We start from the raw sequence: 20,517 nt of genomic DNA, 5'->3' as shown, positions 1-20,517 counted from the left end.
GGCTCCATCATTATTCTTCTTTTAATAATAATACTCTTCTGACAAGTCCTGCTATTTCTCCATTCTCTCCTCCTCTTTAATCTTGCCGTGCTTTCTTTCTCATGATAGGGTTTAAACAGAAAAAGTATGTTAGAAGGCACAGAACGCCTGAAGTTAGGGCAAATTTTAATGTAATACCTGCACTTCCTCAAAGGAGGCCTTCACTGTATTATAATAGTCACTGTGATAATGAATGAGCTGTATGCTTTTCAATCGTGCTGTCCAACTGAGGCAGTGTACTGAATCACAGCTCCCTCCAGAAGGCTGGTTTTAGTTTCATCAGACCAAAAAAAAAAAAAAAAAAAAAATCAGAATTTGTTTTATTTGCCTGACTTTTCTGCCTGGAATTTGATATTCTATACTTTGAGTGTGAAACTCATGCAGACTCAGTGGAAAAAAAAAATAAATCACACAGCAGGCACAGTTACTGCAGCACTGAGCTGTGTGAAATCAAAACAGGGTTGGAAGAAGAGCGCACCAGAAGAACTAAGCATGCCTGTAGGTACAGATACTTCTGCTACAGTTATGAGGGGCTCAATTCCCTCTCATTCACAGGGCCAGAAGTCAGGGGGAAGGGAGTTGATGCTGGCAAGTGAGGCGGATGAGCAGGGATGCTCCTTGTACACACCAGCCTGGGGCCAGGTCTGGGAATGGCAGCAGAGCAAGAGACCTGGCCAGCTATGCTGTCACCTGCTCAGCATCCAGAGAGGTTGGGAGATACTGTCCAGGCGCTGTGTGACTGCAGGGGCCCCACTGGGCGTTCAGAATAGCAGTTGTTTGGTGTTTAGCCAGACGGTCTCAGTATCTTCCCTGCACTGCAGAGTTACAGTTTGCATATATACTTCTCCTTTTCCCTAGCCCTGTGTAACCCAGGATATTTTGAGGCGCACACACCAAAGTTCCTTCATTTCTTTGCTTTCTGGTATAGGGATCAGAGTCTCCTGTTGGTTATGAGAGCTCCAGGTCCTCCACCTAACTGATCTTGGCCCAGGTCTTTGCAGGCCTGAAGGCACTGAAGGAGGGAGGGTCTAACAGCAGCTCCTGCAGTTAGACCAGGCTGATGGTCCAGCTTCCCGGAACCTTCAGCTGTGCCAGACATGCCTTGCTCCAAAGCAAGGTTTAGGCAGCCCAGTGAGAGCCAGCAGGGTACGGGCATGAATTGCAGCAACTGAAGGTGCCTGACGCTTTTTTTTACACCAACAATAAAAATACCTGCTTCTGCTAAAGTAGGAGAGGACAAACTGGCAGCTGTGTGTGTCCTTGCTTCTTGTTAGAGGTGACAGTGGTTTTCAGTGTGATCACAGAGAGACTCTTCTAATGTCATGTAAATTCAGAAACCCAAATGCAGTTGAAGCTGCAAATGTAAACCAATGCATTCTTGCTTTATACAGGTGGGCCCCAGAGAGAGGCTGAATTAGATTCCCACCACTATGTGAGCTGCTGGGATATTGTGTAGATTCTTGGGGTCCAGATCAAGACATTTCCCTGTTGGTTCAGCCAAAACAAAGTGGGTGTGAAATGAGGAGGGGTGGTCTCCCTCTAAGCACGGCACAGCTAGCAAAAGCAGTTTGGCTGGGGAGCAGCTCTGGAGCATGGTAAAGCAGCAATTTTTCTCACTCCCTGGAGAGCAGTATGGAAAGTTTTGATAGCACCTGGATGCTGGTGATCATCTTCTTGAGTCAAGATCTCTGAGCACCAGGCCACCAGCTGCAAGGAGTAGGACCCTGGGACCAGTGTGGGGACTAATGTAGGCTACCAGGCACTAGAATTTGCACAGCTCATTTTGGTTTCTCATCATTCAGCATCTACAAGCTGACCCCAGAGCACAATGTTAAATAAATTCCTATGTGTTTATGGATAAATGCAGCAGTTTCAAAGAAGATTGGAGATCCCTTTTGGCCTTGCGTGCCTGCCAAGCTGCTTCCCCACAGCTCTTGGGCCACCTGCTGTCACCCAGTATCCTCCTCTGGTCCCCATGCTGGCTCCCTACATGGAGCTGAGGCAATCCACCAGCCCCTCCTTCATGACTAAAGGATCATCTTTGGATAAGGAGATGTACTGCCTGGCTTAATGACTGCTCAGAGAGCGGCTGGTCACCTGCTCGGAGATCCACTGCTTGCCTGTCGTGTTGTCTTGTCTAGCTGCCTGGACAGGAGGAACATATGGGGGCTGCTTAATTTTAAATATGCTAGTTACAGGGCAGAATCACAATCAGTCCTTTTAGTGCCTCTGCGTCGGCTAACACTGTATGATGTTGGGAAGGCAATAGAGCACTGCAGCTGCGTTTCAGTTGCAGGAAAAAAGGCAGCAAAAAGGCAGCGAGCATTGCAAGGCACATCTCTGACATCCAGATGCCAAAGGACCACCTCTGTAGCTGAACAAAAGATGCAAGGCACCTGCCCTGAAACACTGGGATAAATGTCTGTCTGTCTTCTCTGTCAGGTCTGGATTTATAATGAAGATCATGAGCTGATTTTAAATAATCTCCTTTGCTTGGATGTTTCGGAAACTCGCTCATCTGATCCACCTCGTCTCATGAAATGCCATGGGTCCGGCGGCTCACAGCAGTGGACATTCGGGGTAAGTGGAATGGCTGGCATATAGCATGTTGCTTGTAATTAACATCTCAATAAGTGACGATAGCACTAACAGGACATCAGGGTTGAGTTTAATTATGACTAAACCTCAGATGTACCAAGTCAATTGTACTGTACTAGGCCCAGCCCACAGTCTAAGCAGCCTGTACAAAAGTTGCACGGGCTTTGGTGGCTGCATCTCAGCCTGAATAAGACTTTTGCTGAGCTCTGGGACATGCAGGCCCTTTGCAACATAGGAAGGTTTCTGCAGCTCTATTTAGCCTTTTTTTCTGCTTGTCACAGCCACCCGCAGCACTGTGGCTCACAGGGATGTGCCAGAGAGAACAAAATCCAGCCCGCCACTCTTTGTTGTGTTTGCGAGACTGGGAGACAGGAGCAGTCCACATGGTGACTTCTGCTTAGTGCTTGAAGAAGCACAGGGCAGAGCAGAGGATTGAGAGAGGAGGTTTTTCGTGGTTGCTTCTGCCCTATAACTGCATCTCGACAGTTTAATCGTTTAGAGTCTGGAGTGGCCGATTTCACAGAACTGAGCTAGTGCTGCACACACATGAGATTTGGCTCCTGGGTATTAACTCAGAGGCAGCCCCCTCACATGCCCTCAGCATAGCAGTGAGTCCGTAGTACAAACATCGTTGAACAAAGAGGAGGGCGCTGCCAGAACTGCCTGTTGTGCTTCCAGGACAGCTCTGCCTGAACTGTCTTGTGTTCATACCATGATGCTCGCTGGCAGCGCGAGTTCTTAAGTGGAGTCACATAAGGAAGGCTGTTGCAGTCCAGGATGGTTTGGAGATACAGAGGCAGATACCACGGGAGCCCAGGGTTGTGTGTGTCTGATGCTTGCACCAGCAGTGCCACAGCCACAGCTGCAAATGGTGGTGGGAGCAGTGAGCTGAAAAATTCTGCTGCTGCTAAGAGATTATTCAGGGTTCTTCAGCTTGAGTTAGCGGACAAAGATTTTATAAGACTGAGAGAACGGCTGTTGAAATTCAATGCATGTAACTGTTAGGTGATACCTGTGGTGGTGGTGGTGGAGGAGAATCTGGGCTTCATGTGTGAAACGCGGGCTTTGAGCTGGCCATTGCCACTGGGGGTGCGGGAGGTGGCTCTGTAGCAGTGTCAGACTGGTGCTTGTTAATGATCAACGACAAAAGGAAGCGAATCAAATATTAGGATTGGTTGGGAAAGGAATAGGAACTAAAGCCGAAGAATGTCATCACACCATTGTAGTTTGCCTGTACTGCCCGTGCTGGTTGCCTCCTCTCAGAAAGGCTAAATAAGGGCTGGAGCAGGTTCAGAGATGGGTGGCAGGGCAAATCGAAGGTGTGGGACACCTTTCACAGGAGGAATATGTGAGCAGGCTGGGACTCTTTAGATAAGTGAAGACTTGTGGGAGCAAGGGGAAATACTTCAGGTGTGTGAGTCACTGGTACAGAGAAAGGCCAACTGTGCACTGTCGGTTACAGTACGAGACTCAGACTGGGGGGGTATTCTGGAGGAGTGTTGTGTATTCTTGCCGCGTTCTCCTGCTTCACTGGGCATCTGTTTATGGCCATAAGCAGTGACACAGAGCCCGCTGCGGCTGTTCTCATGTGTCTGCTCCCTCGATGCAGGAGAGCAGGAGGTTGCTGCCCATGGGAGCTGCTGAGGCTGTGCAGAGCGCCCTTTCCAGACAGAAAAGGGGCCCCCAAAGTGCCCAAAGCAGCGGCAACAAGCTGTTAGTGGGGGGAGATGACAGGGTCCTCTGGGGGAAAAAAAAGAGGAGAAGAATGTTTCCTTCTCGCACTTGACTAGGCTTTGGCCTTGCCCCAGTTACTGGGACCCCCCACGCACGAGAGGCCTGTCACGCTGTGTGGCAGCTCCCCGGCACGTGGGCGCTGAGGGCAGTGGCATTGCTAAGGCTTGGCCGGGTGCAGAGCAGGGACCTGGCTGTGCTGCACTGTAGCCTTGTGGGCTCCCTCTTTGCTGAGTGCTGGGGAACGGCTTCGATCGTCCCTCCGCCTCATTAAGACACTATGGTGTCAACAAAATCCAAACTGGGTCCCTGTAAGGATGTGGGAGCCTTCGTTTCAAGGTCTGAACGTCGTTACGGGGTGTGCTGTACTCCGGCTTTTAAATGGTGCTGCTGTGGGTCCGGTGTGTCAGAGAGGGTGCTGAAAGGCTCATCTGTCAGAAAGGAGCATCCCCTCCCCTTAAGCATCAGTTTTGGCTTCAGTTTGACAGTGGAGTGGAACAGAAGTTTTAATAAATAAATCCCATCTGGCTTTCTCTCTCCTCTAGAAAACCAACCGCCTCTACCAGGTCTCCGTGGGGCAGTGCATGAAGGTGGTAGATCCACTGAGCCACAAAGGGTACGTGACCATGGCCATCTGTGATGGGTCCCTTCCTCAACAGTGGCATTTTGAGAGCTGAGACAGCGAGGATGCGGCTGCGAAGTGTTAAGCCAAGACCTGATTCCCCTTCAGCCATGATTTTAAGTCATTCTGGAGGGCTTTGCGAGGAGCCCTTAGCTGCTACGCCCGGCACAACCATTGCAAGGACCCTTTAGAAATACTCTGCTATGAAGAGCTGTCTGCATGAGAAGGTCCAGGTGGTCACCGGTCCCTGGTCAGATGTAGCAGCAGCCCCGCTGCAGAACAACATGCAGAAGTGCAATTTATCAGCGGTTCCTTGGATTATCCTGGATTATTGAACTGTTTTTAAGTAAGAGAAATTATTAGAGCAATGTAATTTAAATTGTGAGATTTTAGCTTTGTGGATCTTTTAAATGACAATGACAGAAAGGAGTCCTCTTCAAGTATTTCATGTGCAGTATCTCATTAATTTACGTTTTTAGTGTGGTTTTACTGGCCAAATTATTTTACTTTTTTCTGGAAAATATTTTTATTCCCTTTTATCTTCTGAAAATTACCATTTGTAATATTTAAATTTAGTTCTTTTAATTTACAATTTTAGGACATCTCATATAGTTTAAATTCTTAGCTGTCATTTGTCACCTCATATTTAAAACAAAGTAACTATTACAAAGTCTATTTTGATGACTCATGACAGTAGCTGCATTTAAAATAAAGTATCATTTTTTTATTAATCTGTATGGCCTTACTCTTTGTAGCTGCTGGACCAGAAAGCACCAACTTAGAGACTGATGCAAACCAATGGTCACACAATTTGGGTCTTCCCTTGTTTTCACTCCCTTTTCTTCACAGCTGGCTCTTTCTCCCTCTCTCACGTCTTGGAAGGTTTGACAGATAATTTCTGTCTTCGCTTTTTTCCCTCTTGTTTCCCTTCCCAAGTTCATTTATTTCACTATTTACCTTTCTTTGACTTCCTGCCTCAGCCCTGGATGCTGCTTCAGTGCGTGGAAGCTGCTGCAGAAGAGAAAAGCTGTTCTTACCCAGCGTGTTTTTTCTTAGCAACGTTGGCCTTGTTTATCACGCCGCAGCGACCTGCCTTCCCTGGGAAGCGTGCAGTTCAAACGTCGGCAGCGCCAGGACAGCCTTGCCCTTTCGCTTAGGCAGCAGCAACATTTTCCAACTGCACAAATACTCGGCATCCAGTAATTGACATTTTGGGCAGCGTGAGGCAAATAACGATAATGTTGGAGTAATTATAGACCCACGTCTTCCTGCAAAGAGGAGAGATTCACTTGTGACAGATTGCGTTTGGTCCTTCAGCCGTCTGCCAGGGCGGTCACCCTGGGAGGAGAAAAGAAAAAGCAAGAGAGAAAAGCAAGAGGAAGAAAACGCGCAGGTAAGAGCGGTCCCTTGCCTCCTTCATCAGTTGCGGAAGCAGTGAGTCACGGGTGGGGAGGAACCAGGTAAGTAGGTTTTAATTGTAAACCAGAACAATAGTCTGAAGTGAAAGTTCTTCCAGATAAAGCGTTACAATGGGAATAATTAAGTTTGACACCAGCCAAGTTCCTTCCTACCAAGAAGTCTCTAAAAACAACGCCAGCCCCCTTCCGCAGCCGTAGGTCAGCTGAGGCCCGTGCTGCGCGCCTCGCTGGGTCAGGCGGCCCTTGTAGAGGCACCCAGAGTCCTGAAGTCGGTTCCCAGATCGCTGTTGCAGGGCCGTGTGGGGCTGCCCGGCCTTTGGGGCTGGGAGAGATTCACAGGCTGTCAGCTCACAGCGGCCTCCAGCCGAACCCTTTCAGCGGCAGCCAGGGCGGCGTAAAACCAGCTGGCGCAGCGTGCCGGCAGCGCGAGAGCGGGTTTGTCCTGCCTGTCCTTACGCAAATACCGGCTTCCTCGGGGGGACGCCTGGGTGGCTGTGGTGTGTGAAATTAATTCCAGTCCTTGCTGGGGGTGAAAGGATGGGCTGCAGCTTCGTTTATGCCTGTGTGATTAACCTCGACTGCTCCCACGAGTGAGTGCGCAGCAGCAGCAGGTGCTGGGACAGCTGCTCCCAGCTGTGTGCCGGGCTTTCCTGTAGGCCGTGACACTTGTTTTGGCTGTCCAGTTGGCTGTGCAGTAGCCTTGCTCTGCCTTTTTTTCTGTGGCCTTTATGTTGTCTTTTTTAAAAAAAAATTAAAAAATGAACAAATCCTCAAACAGGCAAAGCAGAAGCTTGCTTTATTTATGGTCTGCATCTGCTGCCACAGCGAATTTTTGACCTTTTGCTCCCGGTGAGGAGATTTGGAGGCTGCTGTCAAGAACAGCTCAATACACGCGGTCTTTAAGCCTGCAGTAACAGACAAGAATGTAGAATTGATGGACCACCGAGTTGCAGCTGGATTGTTCCCTAATGTAAAGAAGATAAATATTCTACCTCACTCTTATATAAGTAGTACACCCTTTTTTTTTTTTTTTTAAATTTTTTTAAGTTAGCGATACCCATGTTTGCAGCGCTGTGCGCGTGGGCCTGTGCCTTCAGGCAGAATTCGTGGGGCCGGGCTGGCTGCCTCCGCGTGCCCAGCCACTGCCGGGACCTAGGCACCAGTGCCAGTTTCTGGGAACAGATGGAGGCGATGGCATTTTGGACGGCGTCAGTTGTTTCTGCGGTGACCGATTTTTGGCCAAAGCCGTATCTGCTCCGTGCTGCGGCCGCGCAGCCAGGTCATCACGTGCAAAATTGGAACAAGCGAGGGTTAGAAATCTTTTCTGTGAACCCCCAGTCCTCAGTCAGTTGATTGTTCTCAGCTAGGCCCCGCGTGGGCTGCCTGCGATGAGGTGGAAATTCAGAGTTTTCTTCCTGTATTTGAGTGACTGCTCACAGCTGACCCTTTGGAATTTGGCTGACCAGGAAGCACAGGAGGAGAAGCCTGATCGCGGGTTATAAGCAAGCTGTCGCAGCGCTCAGTTTGCCATTGTCCTACTGAGAATTTATTATTTGTAAAGAAACTGTGCCTGGGACTGCTTTTTTAGCCTCTCTCTCTGTCAAATATTTTCTTCTCAATGACTCACGGAGTTGGTAGCGAGTGTGGCCGACAGCAGCTTCGTGGCTCATTTCTCTCATGTTTCTGAGGCTGGCCTGCCCTGCGCTAACCCGTGTACGTGGGCCAGGGCCGAGGTGGGCATGCAGGAGCGAAGCGCAGCTCCACACAAGGTGCCCAACCAGCCGCTGGTCCAGCAGCCAAGCCCTGGGCTGTGCTGCGAGCTCACCACCCGCCTTAGGCTCAGCCTGAACGCCAACACCAGACGTGCTTGGGCCCTGGGCAGGCAGCTTTGCCTTCCAGCAGCCAGAGTGCCTGACAGCAGTAAGTAACACTCGAGAACAGCTTTGGCCTGGCTGGTTCCCACTTCTCTGCAATAGATCTTGGAGCCCTTTTTTAGCCTTGACCTGGTACTGAGGTCTCAATAGAAATGTCTCTGGTGTCGGGCAAGCTCACTGCAGCAGTGTCATGGTTTAACCCCACACAGCCCCTTGCTCATCCCCCCAGGTGGGATGGCGGAGAGAATTGGAAGGGTGAAAGTGAGAAAACTCATGGGCTGAGACAAAGACAGTTTAATAGGTAAAGCAAAAGCTGCACACACAAGCAAAGCAAAACAAGGAATTCATTCACCACTTCCCATCGGCCAGTGGATGTTCAGCCATCGCCAGGAAAGCAGGGCTCCAGCATGCGTAACTGTTACTTGGGAAGACAAACGCCATCACTCCGAATGTCCCCCCTTCCCTCTTCTTCCCCCAGCTTTATAGGCTGAGCATGACGTCATATGGTATGGAATATCCCTTTGGTCAGTTGGGGTCAGCTGTCCCAGCTGTGTCCCCTCCCAACTTCTTGTGCACCCCCAGCCTCCTCGCTGGTGGGGTGGGGTGAGGAGCAGAAAAGGCCTTGACTCTGTGTAAGCACTGCTCAGCAATAATGACAACATCCCTGAATTATCAACACTGTTTCCAGCACAAATCCAAACCATAGCCCATGCTAGCTACTGTGAAGAAAATTAACTCGATCCCAGCCAAAGCCAGCACAAGCAGAATATAGTATTTCCTCTTTTTTTTTTTTTTTGCATCTTTTGTAGATTTTCTGGGGAGAACATGATTGCAGGGAATGGTATCTGGTGGGTGCTGAGGACATGGTAACAGTGTACAATTCAGGGTGCAGCTTGCATTGGAGAAGAGGGGAACGCAAACGCTTCTCGCTGATGGAAGCAGACACTGAAATCCTGAAAGAAGTCGAAAACAGACACCTCAAATGAAAACCGGAGGATGTAATTTATAGATGTAAAATATTTTTATTTGTAAATGCTGATCTTCTAAATCTGTTTCCACAAATTCCAAAACCCATAACACTCTGTATACTTCAAAAAATTCTTTTTTTTGTGTTGTTTTTGTATTTTTTTTGCCAACATTAGATACTATTATACAGAACAGAAAAAACTGTAGGACAAATACTGGTAGGATGTTGGAATATTGTACAAGAGAAGAAAAATATTCAAGAAACAATTTCATACAGCTATTTATCAAGAGAAAAATATATACAATTGATTTATTCTGTAAGATAAAAATACATCATGCCATATACATTACAAGTTCAGAACTGTATTACTGAATATACCAACAGTTTACAGTCCACTTTAATTGTGCACACAAAAAAAAAAAACTTCATTTTTTTTTTTTTATATTTAGCCTGTGAAGTGTCAGTACCAGAATTTTAAGTACAAAATAAAAAGCTAACCTGGTTCAAAATGCTGATTAAATTTCTACAAGCAAACACAAAACAGTGTTTATTTTTTTAAAGAAATGTAAACAAAAACAATCCATACAAACACATCTTTAAATTACATTTTCCAAACCCCTATTGCCAGAGTCCTGCAGCTGCAAGCACATTACATCTAATTTTTTTCCTTGTTTTCCTTTTAAGAAGGCTATCATATCAGACTTAAGCTCCAACTACATGATTCTATGCTGTTTACATGATTTAATGTAGGCTGAACAGTCACCTAATCTTGACTACTTTTGCTGAAGAAAGAAAACCAACGTCCAGCCTCTATTTTGGGTGGTTTTAGCAGTTATTCACAGTTATCACAAATTGTAAGCACAAAAAACCTGACTTAAGAAATAGGGATGCAACAATATAATACAAATAAAATTAATCTAAATTACCCAAACATCTACAAAAGTCAGAGTTGTAATATACAGGCCCTTACCAGGCTTAAGGTTTACTTAAAAAAATTCTCCTAAGACCACAGTTGAGACTGCTTTCAACATAAAACCCCCTCTCTCTTTAAACTGAGATTTTGGTTATTCCGGAGGCGTAATCGCGTGTCTGTGAATACGTGAGATCATATTGTAACATCCCTATTGACGTTTTATAATAAGCACCCGAACTGCTGCAGAGTCTGGTAGCATTTGGTCAATAACTATTTTTATACTGTATTTTTTTTTTCTCAAAATATTTACACTTTTGTACAAAGTAACAGAGTTTGTTAGTTCTGCAGGTAACAGCAGCAGCTTGGCTTTCTTCTAACTTTCTTTTTAAAAATAGCTTCATTCACTTATTCAATAATAAATACAAAAAGGTTCTCTTATTTTACAGAAATCAAAAACTACAATAAACTGACTCATGGAATCAAGTATTTAAATGTATTTTAGTGCAAGTTATTTTTTCCCTTAGCTCTATCCCTAAGGAAGTCGTTTCAGTACATTCCTTGTTCAGTGGTGTCTACTTTTATTTAAAATTTTTCTTTAATTAGAGGGCCTGCCCCTTTATCAAATAAGGCTGTGGCCAGCACTTTGGACTTCTCCCTTTCGCTGGTGATTTCAGTCTTACATTCATATATGCCCACCTGCACTCCCGCAGGTCAGCCATCAGTTCTTTGCCCAAGTTAAACAGTTTCTCCTTAGTGAGCTCAAAAACAAAAGTGCTGGACCATTCTGTTAATTCAGTTTAACCTCCATGCGTCTGGAAAGTTCGCTTCAGATTTTGCCGGCTTGCTTCTGGCGCTTGTGGTTTGGGTTTTTTTTCTTTTTTTTTTTTTTCCTTTTTAAATACTTGAGTAGAAATCTGTACTTCCAGAAGTGATTTTTTTCATTTTTTTCCCCTTCAAAAAGGCAACAATTTTCCGTCGACAAAATCAAAATGTGAATCACTTCTTCCTAGGGACAAGCAACCCTCAAAGACAGCAAGGAATGCATTCTAGTTCATCCACTTTCGGCAGTTTACAGCTCCACAGTGACATGGAATCTTGTGCTGGTCATCTTCAAAATCAAACTTATAGTCATAGCAAAGCTGGAAGAAGATGCAGGAGAATGGTTACGGACCGAGTGGGATTTACCACGGCTTTCCTTGTACCTCCAGGTTAAACAGCAAAATACGCTAGAGGTTGCACTGGTAGGAACCGGCGAGACTGAAAAGGGAAGAGGGGAAGGGAAATGTCGCTCTCCCCCAGCCTAGCACAAACAAGTTGTGCTACTCGCCGTAGAAATCCCCTAAGTATCGAGAAATGAACGCAAGCAGCAACAGGTAAGGAAAAGCAAAAGAGAAGGCCCTACCTCCTCCCCTTTCTGGATTCTCCTGCTGGAGCTAATGATAATTTTGTGTCCTCTCTCAAAAGTTACCACCTCAGCCACGCAGTTAGGTGCACACGAATGGTTGATATACCTAGGAGAACAGAGTTTGAAAAAGGTAACCTTTTAAGAAAATGCATCCCTTGAGGCAAATCGAAACCAAACCTTACAATGACCTTAGCTTCAGGGGCGCACTGACTGTCCAGATACAACTATATTACTCTGTACTTGTTTCTTTACCTAGAAAATGTCAAAAAAATCAAGCGTTAAAAAGAATTTCCATTCGTTCTTCATAGCTGCCATGAAACATAATCATAGAGGAGCGAAGCTAATGAAAAAGACAACATTATTTCAACGGAACAGTCCGAAGACTGAATGTACCAGCCCAGAGAACAAAAACCATTGAGAAAACCACAAACTTGAGGCCCTCACAAACAGCCCCAGGCCGGGGAACGCGGATGACTCGCCAGAACGAGGTCAGAGATCTCTCCAGAGCCACCCACCTTGCAGGACCTCCCGTCAGGGTGGCATCGATGACGTGGTCATTGTCAATGCGGAACATGTACACGCCGCGATTCTGAAAAACAGAATTGGAAAAAAGACTCTTGTAGATTTTACGTAATTGCCAGTGATTAAAACGAAGCAGCAACGCGGGTTACCTCCGAGTGTCCTCCTGCATTCAGGATCAGACACTGCCCGCTGGCTCACGAGGGAATGCGCGAGTCCCATACTGCCCTTACCCTCACTGGTTTGTGAGGGAATGGATGGGTCATGAACATACATCTCTGGCGAATTAATACTTCCGTAACAGCTTCTGTACTGCCTTTCATCGAGGATCTCGAAGTGCTTCACAAATACGTACTAACTGTTACAATACCACTGAGTTACGCAATGGAAGTTGCTTTACGTTTAAAGAAGTTCTCATTAAAAACTGAGGTTCTGACATCTCTGTCAGAGCGCTCTCTGTCCTCCGGGACCTAAGATATGTATTACCTACCTGGCCAGGGTGCTGTGAGATTTATTAAACATTTAAATATTCTGATCCTTTGATAAGAAACACTGTAGACTCCTCTGGTTATATTTTTAGCCTACGGCATTTATAGCACAGCAGAAAACAGAAATCAGGGGACCTGAATTCATCAAATAGAAGAACAGCATTTGTTTTGGTGTATGAGCGTCTGAAAGGGGAAGAGGAAAGAAGCCGTGAACGAACACGACCCATACCTGAGATTCATAAAGCTTCTCCTTCCTGTTTGCTACCTCATTCCGGATAATAGTTCCAATATATTCAATGACCATAGTGTGCTTTTCAATGTCTCTAGCAGCGTATAAGCCCAGGCCCTACAAAAAAATACGTTGTGATTTAGAATTCTGTAATAACTTTACATTTACACTGTGTTCCTCACCGTGCCCCAAAACCGTTCCTGCAGAAAATCATGTGAAAAATAAACAACTCGGAAAGAATGAAGCAGCACAGACAAGTAACTGGTGGTGTAACAGCCGAGATGCAGAACCCAGCTTTACATTGAATTTTTAAGATGCAAGAAAACGTACTTGGCTTCTGTCTAGGTGAGAAAGCTTCTCTGATACCTCTGACACCTGACTGGGTAAAGATTATCAAGTCACTGAAAAATAAAGTGGGCCTTACTAGAACGGAGAAACCTAACAGGAACACAACAGCACAGTTAAGTCCAACTGAAAATAAACAACAACTGTGTTCATACACAGCGAGATTAATTGCAAAGCTTTTGCTAAATAGTCTGTGGAGCAAACCACCAACAGAATTACATAAAGCGACGAATTTCTTACAAATGCAAACAAGTATTGAACTCTTCATGCGCGTCTCATACCGCTTTACTCAGCTTGGTCTGAGCATGTCATACTTCCACTGTATATTTGTATTTTTATTAAGTTTTACTAAGTTTTTGAGAAATATGCTAAAAAAAAAAACCACCCAAAACTTGAAATAAATTTTTTTCTAGATGACTGTAACAAATGAATTTTTAAGATATTTACAACAATTAGAAAGAAATCTCACTTAAGATAAATCTATAGAAGTGACTTGCCACACAAAAATTGCCCATTTTGGGACGAGACTTGAAGGAATTTTGCAATAGCTTTAGTTCCAATTTTTTAATAGAAATTTTATATAAATATTTATAGATAAAATATATAAAAATATAAAATTTATATATAAAATAGATAGAAATAAAAGTGTAAGTACATTTTTTAAATATACATTTCCTAAAATGAGAACGGACCTGAATACGAGAGCGAGCTAGATACACGTTGGACTTCCATTCAGTTTTCATTTTGCGGTACTGAGAGGACTTGGAATGGACGAACTGCTTACTGTAAGGCGCGTTCAGTTCTCCCGTAACTGTGCTCTGAAATGACTTCGATGTGCTGGTGCTATTCAAGGTGTGAGGCCTGTAGGAATTGGGCATATAACAGGAAAGAATACAAGAAAAACTGAAGATTTCTCTGAAAAGAGCCACAAAACCCCTTAAAAATTCTTTCAGACATACAGACACTTAAAGCCAGCTAGCATAGACAACAAAGCAATTCCTTTGATTTGGGCATGCACATACACAGCCAAAGACGACAGGGTTTGTAAGCAGCAGACGAAAGCACAAATAACCCTAAGCAGCCTATAAACCCTGGGCTGTACTATGTGAAATTAAAACAAAATACCTTAACACAAACCTCTTGACATGGGTACTCATTTTAGGCTCGGCACGGGCACAGCCCGTGGGGTTGATAGCAAGAGGGAGCTCCATTAAGGGGTTTCGGCCATAGCGGAAAGTGTAGTTCTCACAGGCCTCAACCCCTGGCAGCTGCAAAAAAAAAAAACAGACAAAAAGAAAAAAAAAAAAAAGATGCAAGTAATTATATGTTAATCATGTGTAACCAAATATTTACTTTGCCACACTGCTTCCTGCTCCCCTTCTCATGCGTATATGAGAGATCCGACAATTTGGGGTGATCCAGCAGGACCTGGGATGGTGAAGACTCACCGATTCAGCAATCCTGGCCACTGCAGAGACTGTCAAACCAAAGAGGTCTTCACCCTTCAAATAGCCGGGAAACAGCTGGAGCATTTCAGATTCTTTTCTAACAGAAGCAACGGGCTCCAAGATTTTATCCCACACACCTACACAACCATACGGGAAAGAATTACAGTGATCAAAAAAATGAAAGTCTATTGTACTGGTTTTAAAATGAATGCCTGAGGATATCAGGAACCAGAGACCCATACTGAAACAGCATTTTGTTGTTGGTTGCATACACAAACAGGCCAGTGTTTAAAGAGTGAAGCGCAGAACCACTTGGCGAGTTGTTGTTTTTTCCTGAACAAATCCCAAACAAGCACGACGCTTCTACTGCACCCTTGATTCTCGGCAACGAAGCTTTTAGTATTCACAGCATGGAAACTTTCAGTCCTCTGACAACAATAACAGACAGATTCTCCTGAGAAAACCTGCACAAAGTAGAATTTTCTGAAAATAAACTATATATTCTATTTCCACTGATTGATTATAGTCAGCTCTCAGTTCTATGTGGGCAATTCCCCCGGCAGTGGTTTGACTGGAGAGAGCGAGGCTGAGCGTATCAGCACCCGCAGCACGAAGGGGTTAAGACCCAGAGCATTACAGGCCACGTGCACATTCACGTGCCGTGTTCCTAAGACCTGCCCATACGTTTATGGTCTAATGTATTCTTCTTCACCCTGCCAGAGGCAACGTTACCTGCCCTGAGAGCAACGTGGTCAACTCAACCGTCTTTTTATTCTTACTAACTTCAGCACAGCTGATGTGAAGATAACTGAGTAATAGTATCGTATTTAAACAAAGTCACTTTTCATGAAAGGAAACCTACGCTGACATTCCTACTATTTTAATTCATTTTCAATACTCAGTCTTGGGTCTCCCCTGTGAACCTGTATCAAGTCTTCTTATTTGCAGCTACTACAATTTCTTCAAAGGTGTCCTCAGTCTTCATAGCATGATATTAAAAACGGGCCCTGGAAGCTCAGTATAAACGTTACATTAGAACAGTGTCTGCAACATTTATTTGAAACATTTATCATACCACAGGTATCAGTAGTAACAAAACAAATGGCAAACCCACAAAAGTCATGATCTTAGTTCACAAAATTTACCTTTTGGTGTTGTGTCAGTAAGGACCAGATCTTCGTGGCCTTGCTCCACAACCTTGATGACAAATAATGGAAGCCCATCCTTCTCCTCAATCGAACAGAGATAGCGACAGCGTCTGTTTGCGTATCTCATGCTCCAGTACAACCGGCTGGCCTCGTAACCCACGGGGAAGAGTGCTTTTGAGGAGTGGAAGGCCTGCATCTGCTGTGGCAGCAGCTGACCAACGGCATGGAAAATCAGGCTTCCCACACGGAAAGTGTGGTCACGTTCTCCTCGCTGAACGATGCTAGCGATCTGCCGCACTTCATCACGCTGAACGTAGACCCTCCTGAAGACTGCAAAGTAACTAAGTTCTTGCTCATGAGTTCCCTTTGGTTTGTGCATGGGGCAAAGCATGGTCTTGTCTTTAAAAAACATGCATTGTGCTTTAATGGCACAGGTAAAGTGATAAATATTGGTGCACCTTAACCTGTGACAACTGCTGGTGGCACCCATTTTGTGACAAAACATGCATTTCATTTGCAAGCCTCTTCGCAGTGCTAGTTCCACATTTATTAAGGCACCAGCTTGTGTCTCGTAGACTTCTGTAGACCAAAGAGCACAGTTCAAATGGACCCAAAGGTCTAAATCCAGGTTAAGAAGCCTTGCTGGTCCATCAGTTAATCCATCACCTTCCTCGTGACAGAAGCAACACTTCCTGTAGTCTTTAGGCACAGGATCTGGTTTAAGGGTTGTGCCCAGTTTTTTAAGAAATTCGTCTATTTCTTCTTCACAAGGAGGTTTGAATGATCCTTTAGGAATCACAATCTGAATGCTCCACTTTTTCCATTTCATTCCTTTCCATTTCTTACTTGGAGGCCGACAGTCATCAAGACTACTGTGTATTGCTTTTAACCGAGGTTTTAGTTTCACTGTTACCTTAAGCTCATCTGGTTTTGCCTCTACCTTGGCTGCTTCAAATGCAGGGGGGAACATGATGGGGGGTGATGATGGTGGAGAAACTTTTTCCTGCAGCTGAGGCAGACAGTGGACGTCCAAAGTGGAGATGTTGTTGCTGTACTGATGGAATGCTTTAGGCGGCCTCTCCTTCATCGGCGACTGCGGCAAAGATGGAACTGATTCCTGCGAAATCAACAGAAAACTCTTAAGAAAAAAATCCCAAACCGTTAACCATTAAATGTATCTTGAAAACATTGTCAGGTCAGTACGGAAGAGGCTACTCAGGATGCCTAAAATCATGATGCAGCAACAGAAAGATGGAAGTTACCCTGACCCGTGTTACCACAGCTTGTGCGGGCATACGGAGCACAAAAGTTCTCCCAGTCAACCTAGGACGTGGTGCCCTTTAATACAGAAGAGGAAGCACAAACAATCCTTTGTCCAGGTTTTGAATGAAAAATTACTCAATTGCCCTAGACGAGCTAACTGACAGATTTAGTTCTTAGGTATTTTTAGAAAGTTTTGTTACAACGCAAAATAACCTGAAAATATGGGTCACAGAATTAATTTGAAGAGTAAGAATCTTGTTATTTGGTAGAAGGGGAAGATTTGGACTTAATGCCACATATTTTTCCTGGAAACAAGTGAGGAGGAAATTCCTACAGTGCTCTAGATTAGATACACCTTGAGGACTTAACTATTCAGTCACAGAAACAAGAATTATACCTGCAGAGATCTGTTAAAAAAAAAAAAAAAGGAGAGAAAACAAGAACAACAAAGCAAGTTTAGATTAAAAAGTGCTTAAATGCGGTTTGTATGATTAATCTTGAAAGAGTAAACGAAAGCATCAACAGGCTGAACATGACATTTAATTAGCTTAATTATGTACATGCTGAGGCACTTGTGCAGCAATGTTACCCTGTTTAAATACTAGTGAAAATGAGCTACATGGGACACTAAAAGGATGTGGATGTACACACATTTATGTTCTCCTCCAGGTTTGTTTTGGTTTTGTTTTTTTTTTAAAATTTCTTCTGAAAAAGTAAGTAGGATGCATTTGAAGGAAGGCTGCAAATTCTACAGTACATACAGGACTATGAGAAAGCATGAATTGGGTAATACATGAAGCACATGGCCTGTTCTGTCCGCTGGTTTAGGGGAAAAAAGGTACATTTGAACTGGAAAAAGCAGAAACCAAGCTAGTTAAAAGAAGTACTCAAAAAAATTTATCTGTGAGAAAATAAACTTAGCAGGATCATTTAGTCTTGAATGAAGACTATCCCACTTTTAATGATTAAACAAACAGAGAGAAATTTATCTTCCTTTGAAACTGAATGAACCTGGACATAGCAAGAAACAACGCCCTGTGTGGAAGTGCTGCGTTTCTCTAAGGTGTCATATACCCCTCGCAGTGTCTGTAGGTAGAGAACTACAGCACACTATTCGGGACCACCTGAGAAAAATCCCTGGCCTAATTCCACTTTGAGTTGAACAAATCTCTTAAAATGTCTTTCTCCAGTAATTAGAACCTCTTTTTCCTTGTCACCGTCAGTTAGCAGGCTCTTCACTAGTGTTTTGATAATTAATGCTTTAAAATGGCAGCTTTGCCCAAATAAAGTAACGGAATAGGATTGTATTCTTCCAGTTACACTGAACAAATAAAAGTGGTTTTGCAAACTTGCTGTTATTATTTGCACAGCTGTAATTTTTTTTTTTTTTTACTGTATAAGCCAAATCAAAATGCAGAATATAGCCCTTAAAGGTGTATCTATTGTTTTGTACAATGCCCAGAGAACTTAAATGACTACTGTTTTGAGACTGCATCTTTAAAGCCTGTGAGGACAGCAAAAGGTGGCTACTGTTCTGCCATGCATCGCTGTCAGACAGAAAGTTCTGCAAATATGAATTTTACTTCATGCTGCTGGTTTAGAATCTCAACGTCTAAATATAGAGCAATTCATTTATAAACCTCTAAAATGAAGTGCAAACTTCCCCCTCACCCCCTTTCTGTTCTTCAAAAAATAGCTGCAATAATTTCTGCTCACTAGGGTCCACCAGCATTTGACACTTACTTTGTTCTCTGAGTTTTTTGCTTGCACGGCTGCTGAATAAAGAACAAAGCAGTTGTTGCTACAGAAAACAATGTCCTTCATTTTATCAGAGCCCTCCTGGGAATCCTGGGAATCAAACACGGAAGATTATCAGAAGTGCATTTTAATACCATTCTTCACATAATAAGTGTAATGAAACAAGTCTTCCAATCTGGCTAGAAACTCTTCATTTGTAGAACATTTGTGAAATAATGAGTGATACTGTGATATAAATACTTGATTATTTGACATCTAACGTTACCACCACCTACAACCTTGTTCTCCAGCATTTCTTGCCTTTAACAGAAGTTTAACAATCAAAATAAAGCCTTCTATACCATGCAACCATCTGCTCCATAGGGACACTTGCGAAGTAAAATCCATTTTCTTTTATCTTTAGATGGCAAAAGAACGTCTCATTTCAGCCTAATCAAAGACAGATCATACTGTTTTATCTACTGATCCATCTGCAAAACATTACTGGGAATTCAGTGCTTTTCTGACTACATGAAGCCATCACTTTTGTCTATAAATTTTGACTATATACCTTCGTTGCACAGTTATCTCAATCTCACTGAAAGAGCAATGGTACTTTTTGAATGAATGACAGTTCCCAATGTAAATATGAGAGACTGAGACTGAAATCTGATTCCTGCTCAAAAAAAGTACGAGTGTTCTTGCTCTTACAATACTTCCTGACATGGCAATATGGCACTGCCTGACAAATAAGCTCTTTTTGAATTGGGGTCCCTGAAGTGGTCATGGAAGGAGGTTAGCAGCAGAATTTAGGAAGCTGCCATATATGGGACCGATTTTATGAAATTTACTGAAATTAATTTTATATAAGTAATAACTTTGACATTTCTATTTGTCCTACAAATGTGCTTGAATGTCCCATCCTGAGTTAGGACACACATAGAAGGGAGACTACAAAGAAACGTGGAAGTGGTATCAGTCGGCATGACAAGTATCGGTCTTTGTTGCCTTCGTTTGCTCATTCACCATTACATCCAAGAAACTATACTTCCACTGCAGTACCTGTTTAAGGAAAGGCAGGTCTTTGAAGGACTTCCGCACACCGCTACCAAGAACCACAACCTTGCAATGAGAGCACCATCGAGGTCTCAAGGCTGAGCCTTCTGCAATATTCTGACTGTGATCCTTATAGCCAGCTATACCTAGAAAATACATAAGTCTGTTAGAAGCTGTATCAGATTAAACCAAATTTATGAGAAGTCACAGCATTCTTCAGCGGTCTAGGTGAGTAGCATCCTCCTGGATAGGGCATGGAAGGCAAGCTTTAAACTATATCATGATGGGGAAATTGTTTAAACTAGACCAAAACCAACTGTGCGAACAACAAGGCAAAAATACATTCTTCTGTAAGAAATGAGTAACTAAACCAACATAGAAATGCACGCTTAAACAACTATGTCAAGTTTTCCAGCATAGGAACAACTTCTCTGAAAGATGGATTTAAAATCAGACTGGACAAAAAGCCCTAATAATGTTGGGAACTACTGGAAGAAATACCTCACTGACAGTGACGTAGATAACATAATGGAAATCAGAGATGGATCAGACCTATTAAGTTATGGTTCAACATCAGGAGCAGGTCCACATGTACTGATCACGTAAGAAGAGGAAAGTATTACTTAGAACAAGAATCAATTATTTCATTCTAGAGCATGAATTTGTGAGGCTGAAATGCATTAATACTGACTCAGTTAAAATTGTGGTACTGAAAAC

The 20,517-nt window shown here is 43.8% G+C and overlaps 2 protein-coding genes across 2 annotated transcripts in view; one reads left to right on the top strand and one right to left on the bottom strand.

Annotated features, from left to right (window-relative positions):
• Positions 1–5,698, top strand: part of GALNT11 (polypeptide N-acetylgalactosaminyltransferase 11) — a 38,199-nt gene extending 32,501 nt beyond the window's left edge. The window contains 2 exon segments of the mRNA XM_050892553.1: positions 2,482–2,619; positions 4,914–5,698. Of these exon segments, the coding sequence (XP_050748510.1) occupies positions 2,482–2,619; positions 4,914–5,045 (270 nt within the window). The 3' untranslated portion in view covers positions 5,046–5,698.
• Positions 5,699–9,284: 3,586 nt separating this feature from the next.
• KMT2C (lysine methyltransferase 2C) overlaps positions 9,285–20,517 on the bottom strand; it is a 201,783-nt gene continuing 190,550 nt past the window's right edge. Inside the window, exons 52-61 of the mRNA XM_050891342.1 lie at positions 19,807–19,946; positions 18,751–18,855; positions 15,742–16,861; positions 14,597–14,733; positions 14,274–14,416; positions 13,841–14,009; positions 12,804–12,920; positions 12,083–12,156; positions 11,565–11,673; positions 9,285–11,301 (exon numbers count right to left, since the gene is read on the bottom strand). Coding sequence (XP_050747299.1) covers positions 11,209–11,301; positions 11,565–11,673; positions 12,083–12,156; positions 12,804–12,920; positions 13,841–14,009; positions 14,274–14,416; positions 14,597–14,733; positions 15,742–16,861; positions 18,751–18,855; positions 19,807–19,946 — 2,207 coding nt within the window. The 3' untranslated portion in view covers positions 9,285–11,208. The remainder of the gene's footprint in view (positions 11,302–11,564; positions 11,674–12,082; positions 12,157–12,803; positions 12,921–13,840; positions 14,010–14,273; positions 14,417–14,596; positions 14,734–15,741; positions 16,862–18,750; positions 18,856–19,806; positions 19,947–20,517) is intronic.

Source organism: Gymnogyps californianus, chromosome 2 (genome assembly GCF_018139145.2).
Source record: "Gymnogyps californianus isolate 813 chromosome 2, ASM1813914v2, whole genome shotgun sequence".
NCBI lineage: Eukaryota > Metazoa > Chordata > Aves > Accipitriformes > Cathartidae > Gymnogyps > Gymnogyps californianus.
The sequence above is the reverse complement of the archived record's forward strand: the minus strand, read 5'-3'. Positions and strand labels throughout refer to the sequence as shown.